The sequence below is a fragment of the Protobothrops mucrosquamatus genome, unplaced genomic scaffold (genome assembly GCF_001527695.2).
Source record: "Protobothrops mucrosquamatus isolate PMUCROS unplaced genomic scaffold, P.Mucros_1.0 scaffold28, whole genome shotgun sequence".
NCBI lineage: Eukaryota > Metazoa > Chordata > Lepidosauria > Squamata > Viperidae > Protobothrops > Protobothrops mucrosquamatus.
The window spans coordinates 3030612-3047163 of NW_015386413.1; the positions used below are offsets into that span (position 1 = coordinate 3030612).

Genomic DNA, 16552 nt, shown 5'->3' on the forward strand with positions numbered 1-16552 from the left:
ATCGTTAAGCGAGACGTTTGTTAAATGAGCTTTGCCCCCTTTTACGACAGCCCTTGCCACAGTTAGGTCAGTCACTGCAGTTATAAAGTGAGTCACGAGGTTGTTAAGTGAGTCTGGATTCCCCTTTGACTTTGGTCGCCAAAGGGGATCGCGTGACTCCGGGGCGCTGCAACAGTCATAAGTACATGTCAGTGGCCAAGCGTCCAAATTTTGATCACGTGACCGCGGGGATGCTACAAGGGTCATAAGTGTGAAAAACGGTCATGAGTCTTTTTTTTCTCAGTGCCGTTGTAACTTCGAACGGTCACTGAACGGACTGTCGTAAGTCAGGGACTAGCTGTATTCCTTGCTGGAGCCAAACTGTATCAAATAAAACAGCTTTCCATGCTGGAAAACGTAATTCTGCTTCGTCAAGGAAGGAGGAGATAATTTTGATGGCTACCCAGGAACAATGACCGATAGGACAGCTGACCGTCAGAAGGTGGGGCAGGATGTTGACCTCCACCAAGGAGCCTTGAAAACCCATCTATTCCATGCGGCCGGCCTGGCGTAGTTTTGATTGTGTTTTGGTAGGGGTTTTTATAGGGGGTATTTTAGAGCAGGCTTTTTATTTAATATTTATTGTGATTTTTATTATTGCCTGTTCACCGCCCTGAGTCCTGTAAGGGAGATAGGGCGGTATATAAATTTAAATAATAATAATAATAATAATAATAATAATAATAATAATAATAATAATAATAATAATAATAATAATAATAATAATAATAGCAGCTGGGATTGCAACCTGCACCCCTATTCTGTTTCCTCTTGATGCAAAAAACATGCTTGGGAATATTGTTACGCTGAGGTGCCCTTCCCTTTTTCTGTTAAATAGTGGGTCTTGCAGGATTCAGCCTGGGACGGTCACCAAGGTGGGTCTTCACTGCTGCTCATGTTTGACAGCGTTATCCTGGTTTTACTCTTTACTTACTTATTTATTTTTTTTAGCTTTTGTCCTTGTAGTAGAGAACAGGAGTCCCAAAATTGCTTTTTCAGGAGGCAACTGGACTTCCTTTGTTTTTAATAATAATAATAATAGTAGTAGTAGTAGTAGTAGTAGTAGTAGTAGTAATAATAATAATAATAATAATAATAATAATAATAATAATAATAATAATAATAATAATAATAATAATAATAAAGTTGGAAGGGATCTTGGAGGTCATCTAGTCCAACCCCCTGCTCAGGCAGGAAACCCTAGACCATTTCGGAAAAATGGCTGTCCAGTCTCTTCTTAAAAACTTCCAGTGTTGGAGCATTCACTGCTTCTGGAGGCAGGTTGTTCCACTGGTTAATTGTTCTAACTGTCAGGAAGTTTCTCCTTAGTTCCAGGTTGCTTCTCTCCTTGATCAGTTTCCACCCGTTGCTTCTTGTCCTGCCTTCAGGGGCTTTGGAGAATAGCTTGACTCCCTCTTCTTTGGGGCAGCCCCTGAGATACTGGAAGGCTGCTATCATGTCCCCCCTCGTTCTTCTCTTCATTACACTAGACATCCCCAATTCCAGCAACCGTTCCTTATATGTTTTAGCCTCCAGTCCCCTGATCCTCTTTGTTGCTCTTCTCTGCCTTCTTTCTAGAGTCTCGACATTGTATCTCTTAAAATGAGGAATAAAATGATTGCATCAGCGGAACTGTCCTCTGTTAAATGTCTTTCATTATTGGTCAGAATGCTTTTATCATATTCAAGGGCCAACGTAAGGGGTCACACAAGCCAGCCAGCGTGTGCTGGCTCTTAAACTGCTCATTTCTCTTAAATCTGCTCTAGAAGGAAATTTGGGTTTTATGTGTGCTAAAGGAGAGGGGCAGACGTCAGAAAAAGGAAGTTAGCTGTTTTAAGTTTCCTGATGAATCAGTTTCTTGGCTGCTGTAGGAAGCTGATTGATATAAATCTAGAACTCCTTCCTTTTTTTGTTCCACGCTGTGCCTGTTTTGTTCTTTCCCACTGTTGTTGCTTTTGCTGATATAAATCTGTCTTCCCCCATTAATTTCGCTCGTCAGACGTTTGCAAAGGGGGAATCACGTGACCTGGGGACTCTGCAACCATCATAAGTACATGCCAGTAGCAAAGCGTCTGAATTTTGATCACATGACCGTGGGGAGGCTGCAAAAGCCGTGTGAAAAATGGACATAACTCCCTTTTTTTCCCCCCAGTGCCATTGTAACTTTGAACAGACAATTAATGAACTGTTGTAAGTTGGGAACTAACCGTAATGCCTTTGTCTTGCGTCGTTATTTACTGTCTGTCCCTGGGATTCGTTTGGAGATGCTAAATATAAATCATTTTAACTATTTTTCTTTGCAAGCAGTGCTGAGGGATGAAAAGGCCTTTTGGGGACCATGTTCTACCTTTGTTACCCATGAAGATGAAAAGACCAGCCTGTAATCTGAAAAGTGGTTTCAAGTAAGTGTCTCTGTCCAGGAGGATGAAAAATCACTATTTATCTTTTTGAGGATTTTCTTTTAAAAGCATTTCTTTATAAAACTGGGCCAAAACATTGAAAGGACCAGAATATCAGTCCTTTTACTTCATTCTTGAATTGTAGCAGATAGTGACTTAAAAAACTCAATTTTTTGGGGGGGTGGTGTAAAAGTTTTGTTGGTTTTTTTTACAATAACAGCCTTAGTGCCTGGCGTACAGCGTGTTGTCTTGGTTCACAATTTTTTTTTAGAAAAGAATATACAATTAATAATAGTTAACAAACAATCAATAATAATTAATTGTTATATTTCCATAATTAATATATCAATCTATAATATATTTCCTTGGATCTTCTCTCCACCCAGTAGTATTCTCCTTTTACAACATTCAACAAATACAATTTCTAATATTTGATATTTTCCATATTTAAATCTATATAAATAAAAATGTAAATGTTCGTTTGTTCAAAATCTTAAATCTCTGAAAGTTCTTCACCGATTGCTTTGAAATTTTGACACAACGTTGCATTCGAATACGCGCATGTTTTTATATACCTACTATTATATAGATGTCACCTGTGACAGGTAAAAACATGCTTTTTTTGAAAAACAGCGCCATCTGTTGGCTGAGTGAACGAGAGCCACAGCAACGCGTGGCCGGATACAGCTAGTGATTAAATAAAAACATTTTCTTCTATAATTATACCAACAATAGTAGCGTCCACGTATAGCATTTTTTCTTATCTAGCTTATGTTATTTTCGTAAGATTCATCTTATTGATTCACCATGTATCTTATTTTCATCAATCTTGTTTAAGCTCAATTTCTCCATAATATTCGAACAATTCTTGTCAATCATATTTTTCCCAGTATTTAACATCTAAATATCCAAATTTTCCATTTAAATATATCACCCCAGTATTTCCGACTTTCATATATTATAGAAATACTATACTACTTATCTAGCATAACATCTATCCATAACATCTTTCTTGTCAATTTATATTTCACTTCTGTTTGTAAAAATTAGTTAAATCACTATAGATCCTTTTTTTCAAGAGTTCTTATTAAGCCTAATTTCCCCTCAATATTTCAATCATTCCTTAATCCTAAATCTTTTCAAACTTAATTTGTCTTTAACATTCAAACTTTTCCTTCACTTACAACATCCTAATATTTTTACATTTTGTATCTTATCAAAAAAAAAAAGTATATTCTTATATCTCTTATCCCACTTATTCTAAAATCCCTTTATGGCCAAAGTTATTTGTTTATTTAGCTATATTCAAACTAGTGTTTACTCATATAATATTCCATCTGGTAGGGCGAATCCAGTCTCTTCAGCCTGTCTCTAATCTTTTTCCTTTGCCAAATTGTTTTCCAAATTAATATTTTCAACTTGTCCAGAGTTCTTGTATTTTTGTAGTTATTGTTAGGAGTAGAGGATACATAGTAGATAGGATGTATGCTTTTTGTCTCCCAAACAGTGATTCTCCTAGCAGTGTCCATTTTGTTAAGCCTTCTTTCTTCTCGGGTTTATTTTAATGTTCGAATGCATAAGGTATCTTTTCCATATTTATTGTTGTATCCACGTCTTGTAAATTTTTTCTTGTTTGTATTAAGTTATAATTCCCTTCATTTGTAACTTCACCGGTTGAATCATTTTTTTTTCTAGTTCACATTCTGTTGTCTGGATTGTTTGTTCATTCTGTGCCATCATTCTCTGGATGTTTTTTGATTGTAGATTTAAGTTCGAAGTATATTCACTTATAGTATCAAAGTTACGTTTAATCTCCTCGTGGTTTAAGTCTATTGTAGTCTTATCTGTCGTAGGAGTGTCTGGGAGGGGGTGTTGGTGAGGTGGGCTGCAAGACCTGAGAGCGGCACCATGGCAGACCTGTCTTTTGTGACACTAGCCACAAAATGATTCTTATGTAAAAGGAGCACTCGTCCTTGGATCATCCCTACGGAATTACAGAACAACAAGTTGACAGTATTGATCACTCCCCATGTATCTGATGCAGTGAGGATAGTCTTAGAAAAGATCTTTGATGAAGTGAAGGTGGTGGATGTTTTGGACGGTGGTGATTCAGCCCATCTTGCACTATTGAAAAGGCCAAAACATATAAGGAACGGCTGCTGGAATTGGGTATGTCTAGTTTAATGAAGAGAAGGACGAGGGGGGACAGGATAGCAGCCTTCCAATATCTCAGGGTTTGCCCCAAAGAAGAGGGAGTCAAGCTATTCTCCAAAGCGCCTGAAGGCAGAACAAGAATCAACGGATGGATATTAATCAAGCAGAAAACCAACCTAGAACTAAGGAGAAATTTCCTGACAGTTAGAACAATTAACCAGTGGAACAACCTGCCTCCAGAAGCGGTGAATGCTCCAACACTGGAAGTTTTTAAGAAGAGACTGGACAGCCATTTGTCTGAAATGGTATAGGGTTTCCTGCCTGAGCAGGGGGTTGTACTCGATGACTTCCAAGGTCCCTTCCAACTTTCTTCTTCTTCTTCTTCTTCTTCTTCTTCTTCTTCTTCTTCTTCTTCTTCTTCTTCTTCTTCTTCTTCTTCTTCTTCTTCTTCTTATTCTTCTTCTTATTATTATTNTTCTTCTTCTTCTTCTTCTTCTTCTTCTTCTTCTTCTTCTTCTTCTTCTTCTTCTTCTTCTTCTTCTTCTTCTTCTTCTTCTTCTTCTTCTTCTTCTTCTTCTTCTTCTTCTTATTATTATTATTATTATTATTATTATTATTATTATTATTATTATTATTATTATTATTATTATTATTATTATTATTATTATTATTAAAACTCCACTGCTGGGAACTAACACAGTATTCAAAATGTGTGTTTATGGATGCAGATACAATGGTCTTCTCAAACATCGGTGAACTTTTTTGAAAGAGAAGAACTTTCTGCAGCCCCAGATCCAGGCTGGCCTGACTGTTTCAATTCAGGAGTTTTTGTCTACAGGCCTTCCATTGAAACATTCAATCAACTGTTACAATGTGCCACAGAGAAAGGCACCTTCGATGGTGGGGACCATCAGTTGGGCAGCTATAGCTATTAGCAAGCCTCTCCCGTTTATTTATAACTTAAGCAGTATTTCTATTTACCCCTACCTCCCAGCGTTTGGGATAAATGCTAAAGCTGTGCACTTTCTGGGCAGAGTGAAACCACAGAATTTATACATATGACTCCAAAGCAAAAAGTGTCAAGGAAGATGCTCAAGATCTCACAGTGATTCATCCAGAGTTCCTCAAAATGTGGTGGGACACTTTTGGCACAAATATCTTGCCATTATTGCAGCAGGGTGGTGTAATCAAAGATACAGCTACTGGTGTAAAAGCGGAAGAGGTAATGTTGTGGCTCCGTCTTGTGAGCCCCTCTTATCGGAGGAAGAAGGCTCCGAACATGAAGGAGGGGAGATGGCCAGGCCTTCCTCTCCAGGACCCTCCTCTCTGGCAATGCCTCAGGTGTCTCCCGACGGAGAAGAGATTGACCAGGAGCCGGGTGTTTCTGAGATTGGCTAGGAGCCAGGTGTGTCAGATAATGAGGAAGAAAAGTTGTGGCTGGATCCACGCCAGCGTAGGAGCGACAAGCGTGCGCAGCAGAAAAGGAGACGTGCCAGAGATTAAGCTGAGTCACTGGACCACACCCCACAGGCTATAAAAGGGAGGTGGTGGCCATTTGGACCTCTGTGACGGACAAATCGACTTAGAGACCGCTTCATCAAACGACACCGAAATTTGACACACATAAGTTTTTTGTTTCTGTGTGCTTGGAGTAAAAGGTCTTGGCAGGCAGCTACGGAGCTGCTGCCAAGTTTCTTATCTGTGAAGTGGTGTCTGGAGAAGTCTTTAACCCTCGGCTGGCTGTTTGGGTGTGTGGGTCGGAACGGGGACAGAACAGGTAACAGAGGCAGTGTCCCACCTGTCCCTTTCAGCAGCAATGCCACTTTTGCCACCTCACTACCAGCTACATCCTCAGAAGAACGTTCTTACTACTCGCAAGGGGGAGACAACATGGGAGCAGACAGCTTTGACAACCTCAAGAAAAAAAACGTGACACCTACTTCCGGTAAAAGCACTTGTATTTGCTCCCCCAAATATCAGCAATAAAAGGACTTGTTTCAGAGCCGTAGCAACTAGACGTCAGCTAGGGTCAGTTAAGTTTGCCAGCAGCATCGCTGCTGCTCAACTGAAGGCTTTTGGTAATATTGCGGGTAAGAAATGAGCAAAAGCTGTTTCAAGTATGAGTTCTTGCGCCCGTCCTGTGTCCAGCAGTCAGATCTTTTTCTTTTGCTCAAAAAACTATGAATAAGCCCGCCAAGAATTTGAGAACAGGACACTGGACTGGCCTGAAACATACTACTCAGACCTAAAAGACTGTGCATTTACCTCTCCTTCCTTTCACACACATGCACACCAGTATCTGTTGTTGTTAATTGCGAAGTCGTATCTGACCCATTGCGACCCCATGGACAACGTTCCTCCAGGCCTTCCTGTCCTCTACCATCTTCTGGAGTCCTTTTAAGTTCACGCCTCCTGCTTCAGTGACTCCATCCAGCCCCCTCCTTCTCTGTCGTCCCCTTCTTCTTCTCTTGCCCTCCATCTTTCCCAGCATCAGGCTCTTCTCCAGGGAGTCCTTCCTTCTTCTCATTAGGTGGCCAAAGTTCTTGAGTTTCAACTTCAGGATCTGGCCTTCTCAAGAGCAGTCGGGGTTGATCTCCTCTAGGACTGACCGGTTGGATCGCCTTGCAGTCCAGGGGACTCGCAGGAGTCTTCTCCAGCACCAGAGTTAAAAGGTCTTAATTCTTTGGCGCTCAGCCTTTCTTATGGTCCAGCTTTCACATCCATACGTTGCAACTGGGAAAACCATGGCCTTGACTATATGCACTTTTGTTGGCAGGGTGATAATGTCTCTGCTTTTGAGTATGCTGTCTAGATTTGCCATGGCTTTCCTCCCCAGGAGCAAGCGTCTTCTAATTTCTTGGCTGCAGTCCCCATCTGCAGTGATCTTGGAGCCCAGGAAGATAAAATCTGTCACTACCTCCATTTCTTCCCCATCTATTTGCCAGGAATTGAGAGGGCCGGATGCCATGATTTTGGTTTTCTTAACGTTGAGTATCTGTCATAGTGTTGCATAAATTTCATCTTGGAAAGTATTTGTCTTGTCTTTTTGCTGAGGATGTCATATCCATGTTGTCTCCCCCTTTCAAGTATAAATCACGATTTCAAGTATAAATGCCATAGTCCAGTGATGGCGAACCTTTTAGGGACGGAGTGCCCAAAAACTGGCCCCACCCCTGCCCCGCCCTCGCTCCGCCTCACCCTGCCTGCGCGCAGGGCCACTCACCGCCTCCAGGGCCCGCCGCAGATCGCCCAGGCAGCCCAGCAGCACCATAGCGGCCACGCCCTCTGTCCACGCCCCGCAGCATCCACTGTGCGCATTGGGGCGTGAGGGCAGAGTCCTGTCTACGCTGCCTGGCTGCCATGTCCTTGGCTGCGCTGCTCCGCATGGGCCACGCTCAGGGGCAACTCTCCTCCAGGGGGGCTGCTGGTGAGGAGCGGGTCGCGGGCGGAGGCAAGGCTGGAGCAACGGCACATGTGCCCACAGAGAGGGCTCCGAGTGCCACCTCTGGCACCCGTGCCATAGGGTTCGCCACCACTGCCATAGTCTCTGTAATTAGTCTCTATAATTAGCCTTGTCAAGCTAACCAAAACTCAAAATCCATACAGTCCAATTTTGTCTAGTTCTCGGTTTTATATATATATATATATATTGTAATCCACTGTAGTTTTCAGTTGTCCAGGTTTCAGTAAAATCAATGTTTTATAACAATTCTTCCTTTCGGGAGTCAACTGTCAATTCAATATATTTAGCCAGCTTAAATCCTTCCTGTGGCTTCCCTTCTCAATAATTTATCGTAGATCAAAGTTTTTAAACAGTTCACGGGTCTGAAGTCGCCCCAGACCGGTGACTGCGAAGGAGGGGCGTCCCGTGGATCACGAAGCAACGGCAATCGCTCCGTTTGATCCTGGCAGGGCGAAATTAGTCTTAAAAAACTAAAATTCTGTTTCAGGCGTAAAGTAGTATTGTTTAGTTATTTAGAATAGTTATTTATTTATCTGATTTTTACCCTGCCTCTTATTGTTTAATAATAATAATAATAATAATAATAATAATAATAATAATAATAATAATAATAATAATAATAATAATAATAATAAAGTTGGAAGGGACCTTGGAGGTCATCTAGTCCAACCCCCTGCTCAGGCAGGAAACCCTACACCATTTCAGACAAATGGCTGTGCAGTCTCTTCTTAAAAACTTCCAGTGTTGGAGCATTCACCGCTTTGATGGCGCCCTCTGCGCGGTTTAACTGCACCCCACGGAGTGGGCTGGGCTGAGCGCAGGACCGAGTAGGGAGCGTGCATTGCGTGCTCTGGGGCCTCGATTGTAGGAACGGGATCAGTCCGTGAACGCCTCTCCTCTCTTTGCCCTTTTCAGACTCATCCTGATCGTTGTGACTGCTCTTTGCTTTCTTTACCTGATCAAGACAAAATACGTCACCAAAACATGCCGGACACGAAGGGCTCCTGAGATCGACCCTGATCACGCCAAGGTTAGCCCCAGTAATAAGCGATGCTGTAGGAAGGGGTCATGGAGCAGATACAGTACTGATTCTTCTTCCTCTTCCTCCTCCTCCTCCTCCTCTTCTTCTTCTTCTTCTTCTTCTTCTTCTTCTTCTTCTTCTTCTTCTTCTTCTTCTTCTTCTTCTTCTTCTTCCTCTTCTTCTCCTCCTCCTCCTTCCTTCCTTCCTTCCTTCTCTACCTCCTCTTTTCTCTTCTTCCTTCTCCTTCCTCCTCCTCCTCCTCCTCCTCCTCCTCCTCCTCCTCCTCCTCCTCCTTCTTCTTCTTCCTCTTCTTCTCCTCCTCCTCCTCCTCCTTTTTCTTCTCCTCCTCCCCCTCTTCTCCTCCTCTTCCTCCTCCTCTCCTTCTCCTCCTCCTCCTCCTCCTCCTCCTCCTCCTCCTCCTCCTCCTCCCTCCTCTCCCTCTTCTCCTCCTTCTTCGCCTCCTCCTCTTTCCTGCAATTCCCATTCCGTTTTACTCCTGATGATGTTACCTAGTTGGGTCATGAGACATCTGCAAGGAAAAAAACAAGTTCCGAGAGCACCAGGGACCCCACAGTTGTTGTCTTCCTCCCTCCTCCTCTTCTCCTTCTTCTCTTCCTCCCCCTCCTCCCCTCTTCTTCTCCTTCTCCTCCCCCCTCCTCTTCTTCTCCTTCTCCTCCTCCTCCTTCTCTCCTCCTCCTCCTCTTCTCCTCCTTCTCTCCTCCTCTTCTCCTCCTTCTCCCCCTCCTCCTCCTCCTCTTCTTCTCCTCCTCCTCCTCCTCCTCCTCTCCTCCTCCTCCTCTTCTTCTTCTCCTTTTTTATCTCCTTCTCCTCCTTGTCTTTTTTTGGGTTCCTTTTGCTGCAGAACAACAGGGACTCTTGTTGCATAAAAAGCCAGGCAAAAAGAAATAGAATTTCGCATTATTTTTCTGTTATTTTTGTTTAATTAATTTCTGAAAAGAGATACATAACTTTTACTCAGTGTCTTTTGAAATATCCTCAAATCTCATCGTCTGCCCTCGCCAGATTGCAATTAGAGGAACTGCTTTATAAAATGTTGCCTCTTTTTTTAAAAAAAAAAATGTTGGCAATCAAGGGACAATTCTTAAGCCCATGGACCATTCAAGTAATTCTGGAGAATACCATTTTTTTATTTTATTTTTACGGACGGGTTTTTTTTGGGAGCCGGGGGTGGCGGAGAAGACATACGTTAATTGCGTGAAAGATCGGACATCAAAGCAGAACAGATTAAAAAAAATAAATTGCATGCCCCATGACCAGGTTGTGTTGACTGCACATTCTTATCACAAAGACGGCTTCCTAACCGGCTGGCCCATGTTGCTGTTCTAGAGAGCTCAGAAATACGCCGAGGAGATTTCACGAGCCGAGTGTCGTCCATCTTTTGCGAGGAACAAGTTGAGCGAGTTGTATCTGGACAGCTACAACCTGGGTCTGCTTCCCTTTGTGACGAAAGATACTGAATCTCAACCCGATGTCTTCAGATACCCGCCTCCGTTTGGGTTCCGGAATTTGGGGGAGAAGCTCCGAGACTTAGTCCAGCTTCTACCCGAAGACGGTGTGCCAGCAGACCTGCAGTCTAAGCGGTGTAAACGTTGTGTAGTTGTGGGGAGCAGCAGCGTACTACGAGGATTGAAGCTGGGACCCTCCCTGAACCACTTTGATGTTGTGATAAGGTAGGGCTTGGGATGTGTGTGTTTTTTGTCTAAGGTCACAAATTAGCCTGCGTCGTTAATAAACAGGAGAGTTGGAAGGGACCTTGGAGGTCTTCTAGTCCAACCCCCTGCTCAGGCAGGAAAGCCTACACCATTTCGGACAAATGGCTGTCCAGTCTCTTCTTAAAAACCTCCATTCACTGCTTCTGGAGGCAGGTTGTTCCACTGGTTAATTGTTCTAACTGTCAGGAAGTTTCTCCTTGATTCCAGGTTGCTTCTCTCCTTGATTAGTTTCCACCCGTTGCTTCTTGTCCTGCCTTCAGGCGCTTTGGAGAACAGATTGACCCCTCTTCTTTGGGGCAGCCCCTGAGATACTGGAACACTGCTATCATGTTCCCCCTCGTCCTTCTCTTCCTTAAACTAGACATACCCAATTCCAGCAACCGTTCCTTATATGCTTTAGCCTCCAGTCCCCTGATCATCTTTGTTGCTCTTCTCTGTACTCTTTCTAGAGTCTCAACATCTTTTTTACATCGTGGTGACCAAAACCGGATGCCATATTCCAAGTGTGGCCTTACCAAGGCCTTGTAAAGTGGTATTAATACTTCACCTGATCTTGATTCTATGATGATGTCGTATCCCTCCCCTTCTGTTCAATTTGGATCTAGATGACATCTTGGACCCCTCTTTCAAACCAGCGGTCCTCTCTGTCCAAAATGTGGACTTTGCTATCTTCCAAAGAAGGGCTTCTGTCTTTTTTCAAATGCAGATGGACTGCTGAATCTTGTCCTGGTGGGTTTTGTGTTCCCACAACTTCTGGAGGCAGGTTGTTCCACTGGTTAATTGTTCTCACTGTCAGGAAGTTTCTCCTTAGTTCCAGGTTGCTTCTCTCCTTGATCAGTCTCCACCCATGATCCAATGTAAAATTCTGGCCATGCTCTCAATGAAAGATGTTCTGTTTCACAGCGAATCTTAATTTGATGCTTGCCTCCAGAAGCGGTGAATGCTCCAACACTGGAGGTTTTTAAAGAGAAACTGGACATCCATTTGTCTGAAATGTTGTAGGGTGTCCTGCCTGAGCAGGGGGTTGGACTAGATGACCTCCAAGGACTCTTCCAACTATGTTATTCTGTTATCCATGCATTTTTGGGGTATGATCCATGTGTTAGTTGTATGTTCAGTTCCACGGTACATTTTGTTTTGCAGGTTAAATAATGCACCCGTTCGGGGGTACACAAATGATGTCGGTAACAAAACAACAATAAGAATGACGTATCCCGAAGGAGCCCCTTTATCTCAAGATGAATATTTCCCAAATAGCTTGTTTGTGGCAGTATTATTTAAAACTGTTGATTTTGCATGGATAAAAGCAGTGGTGAAAAACGAAACATTAGTAAGTAAGGATGGTAAATATTGCATTTGTGTGTAATAAGAGATACCGGAATTGTATTGTTTGCGTGTTTACTACAGCCAGTTTCCATTTTGAATTTTTTTTTTTTTTAGCTGGCCCACTGCTAGCATTGCCTAAAGATTTTGGCTTTAGTGGAAGTGATATGCCTAATGTATTATTACTGTGTAGGTTATGTGGATGTCAAAATTAAATAAATTGCTATGAGCATTAAATATATTGGCACCCTTTAAGCCACCTTTAAGTAGTATACAGTGAAAAATTAGAAATAGACTAAAACTCAATCCAACCGAAACAAAATCTAACTATAGGAGATGAATTGAGTTCCTATTGAATATAGATGTTTTAGAAAAATATTTGTACTTCTCCTTAAAGGCTACGTATGCGTCCATAGGCACCCAATCCCAATTTTTACGTTATTTTTTTTCTCCTGTTGTATACTGCTTTGTAATTTGATTTTTATGACTTTTTTTCCCTTGTTTAAAAATGCCCAATAAGTTCCTTAATTCATTGCCTCCTCTGTGGATTGGGAGGAAATGGGAAGATGCCTTAAACTAGCATCTCATTTTAATTTGTCTCGAGTGCTCCTGTTAGTTAGTTAGTAAGTTTAGTTTAAGTTAGGTCAGTTAGTTTAGTTAGTTTAGTTAGTTAGGTTAGTTCATTAGTTTAGTTAGGTTAGTTAATTAATTGGTTTAATTAGGTTAGTTAGGTTAGTTCATTAGTTAATTAGGTTAGTTAGTTAGGTTATTTCATTAGTTGGTTCAGTTTAGTTCAGTTTAGTTAGGTTAGTTCATTAGCTTAGTTTGGTTAGTTAATTTAGTTAGTTCATTAGTTTAATTAGTTAGGTTAATTCATTAATTGGTTTAGTTAGGTTAGTTAGGTTCATTAATTAGGTTAGTTAGGTTAGTTCATTAGTTGGTTCAGTTAGTTTAGTTCAGCTAGGTTAGTCAATTTAGGTTAGTTCATTAGTTTACTTTGGTTTAGTTAGGTTAGTTCATTAGTTTAATTAGCTTAATTCATTAATTGGTTTAGTTAGTTTAGTTTAGTTAAGTTAGTTCATTAATTGGTTTAGTTAGATTAGTTAATTAGGTTAGTTCATTAGTTAATTAGGTTAGTTCATTAGGTTAGTTAGGTTAGTTCATTAGTTGGTTCAGTTAGGTTAGTTCATTAGTTTAGTTAGGTTACTTTGTTTGTTAGGTTAGTTAGATTAGTTAGTTAGGCCTTTTTCCCATCTCTGGCTGGAGATACCAAATTCAGCCATTTTGAAAATTTCGCTATGGCCTTACATTTTGGAAGGCCTAGTAACCCCTGGGAAAGGAGGGATTACAAATAAACCTCGCTTAACGACTCCCCAGCTTAATGACTACTACAAATTATGGTGGCGCTGAAAAGTAACTTTGCGACCAGTCCTCCATTTATGACCGATGCAGCTTATGACAGTCACACGATCGCCGTTACACACTTCACAGCCAACTCTGAGAAACCAAGAGTTGAAATTGCAGCGCTGAAATTGTGTCAGGTTTGGCCACACAATGTCTTGCTTAACGGCTTGCATGACTCTCTTAATGGGAAGTGCCAACGTAACTCCAGCACGGTCCTGGGGTCTTTTGATTCGCAATTGTGTCAGTTTAGTGATTAAGTCTCAGCAGTGGTCACTAAGCGAGACTATTATTCCCCCCCCCTAATTAAATACTTCATTGAAGTAATTGCTTCACATTAGGGCGGTTTTGAAACCTTGTCGTAATTTGTATGTTTTTGTGTGCTGTTGTTGTTCTCGTTGCTCAGCCGCTCTGGATGCACTTCTTCTTTTGGAAAAACGTGGCTATGAAAATACCTTTGGCACCCAGGAGGTTTCGGATTTTGAACCCGGCCATCGTTAAGGAGACAGCTTTGGATATTCTGCAGTACCCTGAACCTCGACTCTTGAATTGGGATCAGGTAGTGTACCCTTTGCGAAAGAAGGAAAATGTGTTATATTTCTCTCTGCTTTTGTCTGGGCCTCGTTGGTGACGTTCATTCACTTAAGTGTAAAATATAGGGAGTCCTTGACTTACAACAGTACACAACAGCACTATCTAACAAAATGAAATTCAGTGGTGAAAAAAGCAAGGTTGTACATTTAGGCAAGAAAAACCAAATGTACAGGTATAGTATAGGGGGTACCTTGCTCAATAGTAGTAACTGTGAGAGGGACTTCGGAGTCCTAGTGGACAATCCCCTAAATAGGAGCCAGCCGTGTGCTGCAGCTGCCAAAAAGGCCAACACAGTGCTGGGCTGCATTAACAGAGGGATAGAATCAAGATCACATGAAGTATTAATATCACTTTACAAGGCCTTGGTAAGGCCACACTTGGAATACTGCATCCAGTTTTGGTCACCACCATGTAAAAAAGATGTTGAGACTCTAGAAACAGTACAGAGAAGAGCAACAAATATGATCAGGGGGACTGGAGGCTAAAACATATAAGGAACGGTTGCTGGAATTGGGTAGGTCTAGTTGAATGAAGAGAAGGACGAGGGGGGACATGATAGCAGCCTTCCAATATCTCAGGGGCTGCCCCAAAGAAGAGGCAGTCAAGCTATTCTCCAAAGCGCCCGAAGGCAGGACAAGAAGCAACGGGTGGAAACTCATCAAGGAGAGAAGCAACCTAGAACTAAGGAGAAACTTCCTGACAGTGAGAACAATTAATCAGTGGAACAACCTGCCTCCAGAAGCGGTGAATGCTCCAACACTGGAGGTTTTTAAGAAGAGACTGGACAGCCATTTGTCCAAAATGGTATAGGGTTTCCTGCCTGAGCAGGGGGTTGGATTAGACGACCTTCAAGGTCCCTTCCAACTTTATTATTATTATTATTATTATTATTATTATTATTATTATTATTATTATTATTATTATTATTATTATTATTATTATTATTATTATTATTATTATTATTAAAAAAATATATGCTGAGTATTGTTATTTTGGGGAAAAAATGCACTCGGGTATCCCATTCAGATTGCGTTTCCAATTTTTGCTAGTTCCTCCCCACAAATCTCTCTTTGTCTCCTTTTTTGCCATTTAATGGTAGAATACTCTTTTCATAGAACATGGAATAATAGGGTAGGAAGGCACCATGGAGGTCTTCTAGTCCAGCCCAAATTTCAGGAGAAATAGCATTAACTGTGTGCGTGGGAAAGCTTTTCCACAGAGGTCCAATCTGAATCCACGCTTCTGTTTTACTTTCAAACTAAAAAAAGTCCAGCCTTTTTTTTTTAAAAGAAACTGCTTACAGTGAATTATATCTTAATTAATTTGTCCCAAAGGCGCTTTTTCCAAAGGGAACGGGACTCTCTTTGTTTTTCCTTGAAGAGGTCTCACTTCTCATCTGAGAAGCTTCTTCAGTTCTGACTGAATGGTGGAGAATGGAATCCACAACTCTCAGAGAGAGCGCCAACGATCCAATGACTGTTTAGGAACATAAATCCTTCCGTTCTCCACCGTTCAGTCAGAACTGAAGAAGCGTCTTAGACGAGAAGCGAAAAAACCAAGAAATTCCAGTGGCCTTTTGGAAAAGCGCCTTTGGGACAGCCACGACTTGGATGATGGAGAATCTGGACAGACTTGAACACTGGGTGCTATCTAACAAAATGAAATTCAATGGTGAAAAAATTAAAGTTCTACATTTAGGCAAGAAAAACCAAATGTACAGGTATAGTATAGGGGGTACCTTGCTCAATAGTAGTGACTGTGAGAGGGATCTCAAGAGTCCTAGTGGACAATCGCTTAAATAGGAGCCAGCCGTGTGTTGCAGCTGCCAAAAAAGCCAACACAGTGCTGGGCTGCATGAACAGAGGGAAAGAATCAAGATCACATGAAGGGTTAATACTAGTTTACAATGCCTTAGTAAGGCCACACTTGGAATCCTGCATCCAGTTTTGGTCACCACGATGTAAAAAAGATGTTGAGACTCTAGAAAGAGTTCAGAGAAGAGCAACAAAGATGATTAGGGGACTGGAGCCCAAAGCATATAAGGAAAGGCTGCTGGAATTGGGTATGTCTGGTTTAACGAAGAGAAGGACGAGGGGGGACATGATAGCAATATTCCAATATCTCAGGGGTTGCCCCAAAGAAGAGGGAGTCAAGCTATTCTCCAAAGCGCCTGAAGGCAAGAGAAGAAGCAACGGGTGGAAACTAATCAAGGAGAGAAGCAACCTGGAACTAAGGAGAAACTTCCTGACAGTTAGAACAATTAACCAGTGGAACAACCTGCCTCCAGAAGTGGTGAATGCTCCAACACTGGAAGTTTTTAAGAAGAGACTGGACAGCCATTTGTCCGAAATGGTGTAGGGTTTCCTGCCTGAGCAGGGGGTTGGACTAGATGACCTCCAAGGTCCCTTCCAACTTTATTATTATT

The 16552-nt window shown here is 41.8% G+C and overlaps 1 protein-coding gene and 1 pseudogene across 1 annotated transcript in view; both read left to right on the plus strand.

Annotated features, from left to right (window-relative positions):
• LOC107283194 (lactosylceramide alpha-2,3-sialyltransferase) overlaps nucleotides 1–16552 on the plus strand; it is a 37232-nt gene that overhangs the window by 2878 nt on the left and 17802 nt on the right. The window contains exons 2-6 of the mRNA XM_015811064.1: nucleotides 2347–2441; nucleotides 8971–9085; nucleotides 10424–10767; nucleotides 11953–12139; nucleotides 13940–14092. Coding sequence (XP_015666550.1) covers nucleotides 2356–2441; nucleotides 8971–9085; nucleotides 10424–10767; nucleotides 11953–12139; nucleotides 13940–14092 — 885 coding nt within the window. The 5' untranslated portion in view covers nucleotides 2347–2355. The remainder of the gene's footprint in view (nucleotides 1–2346; nucleotides 2442–8970; nucleotides 9086–10423; nucleotides 10768–11952; nucleotides 12140–13939; nucleotides 14093–16552) is intronic.
• LOC107283181 lies at nucleotides 4347–6578 on the plus strand (annotated as a pseudogene).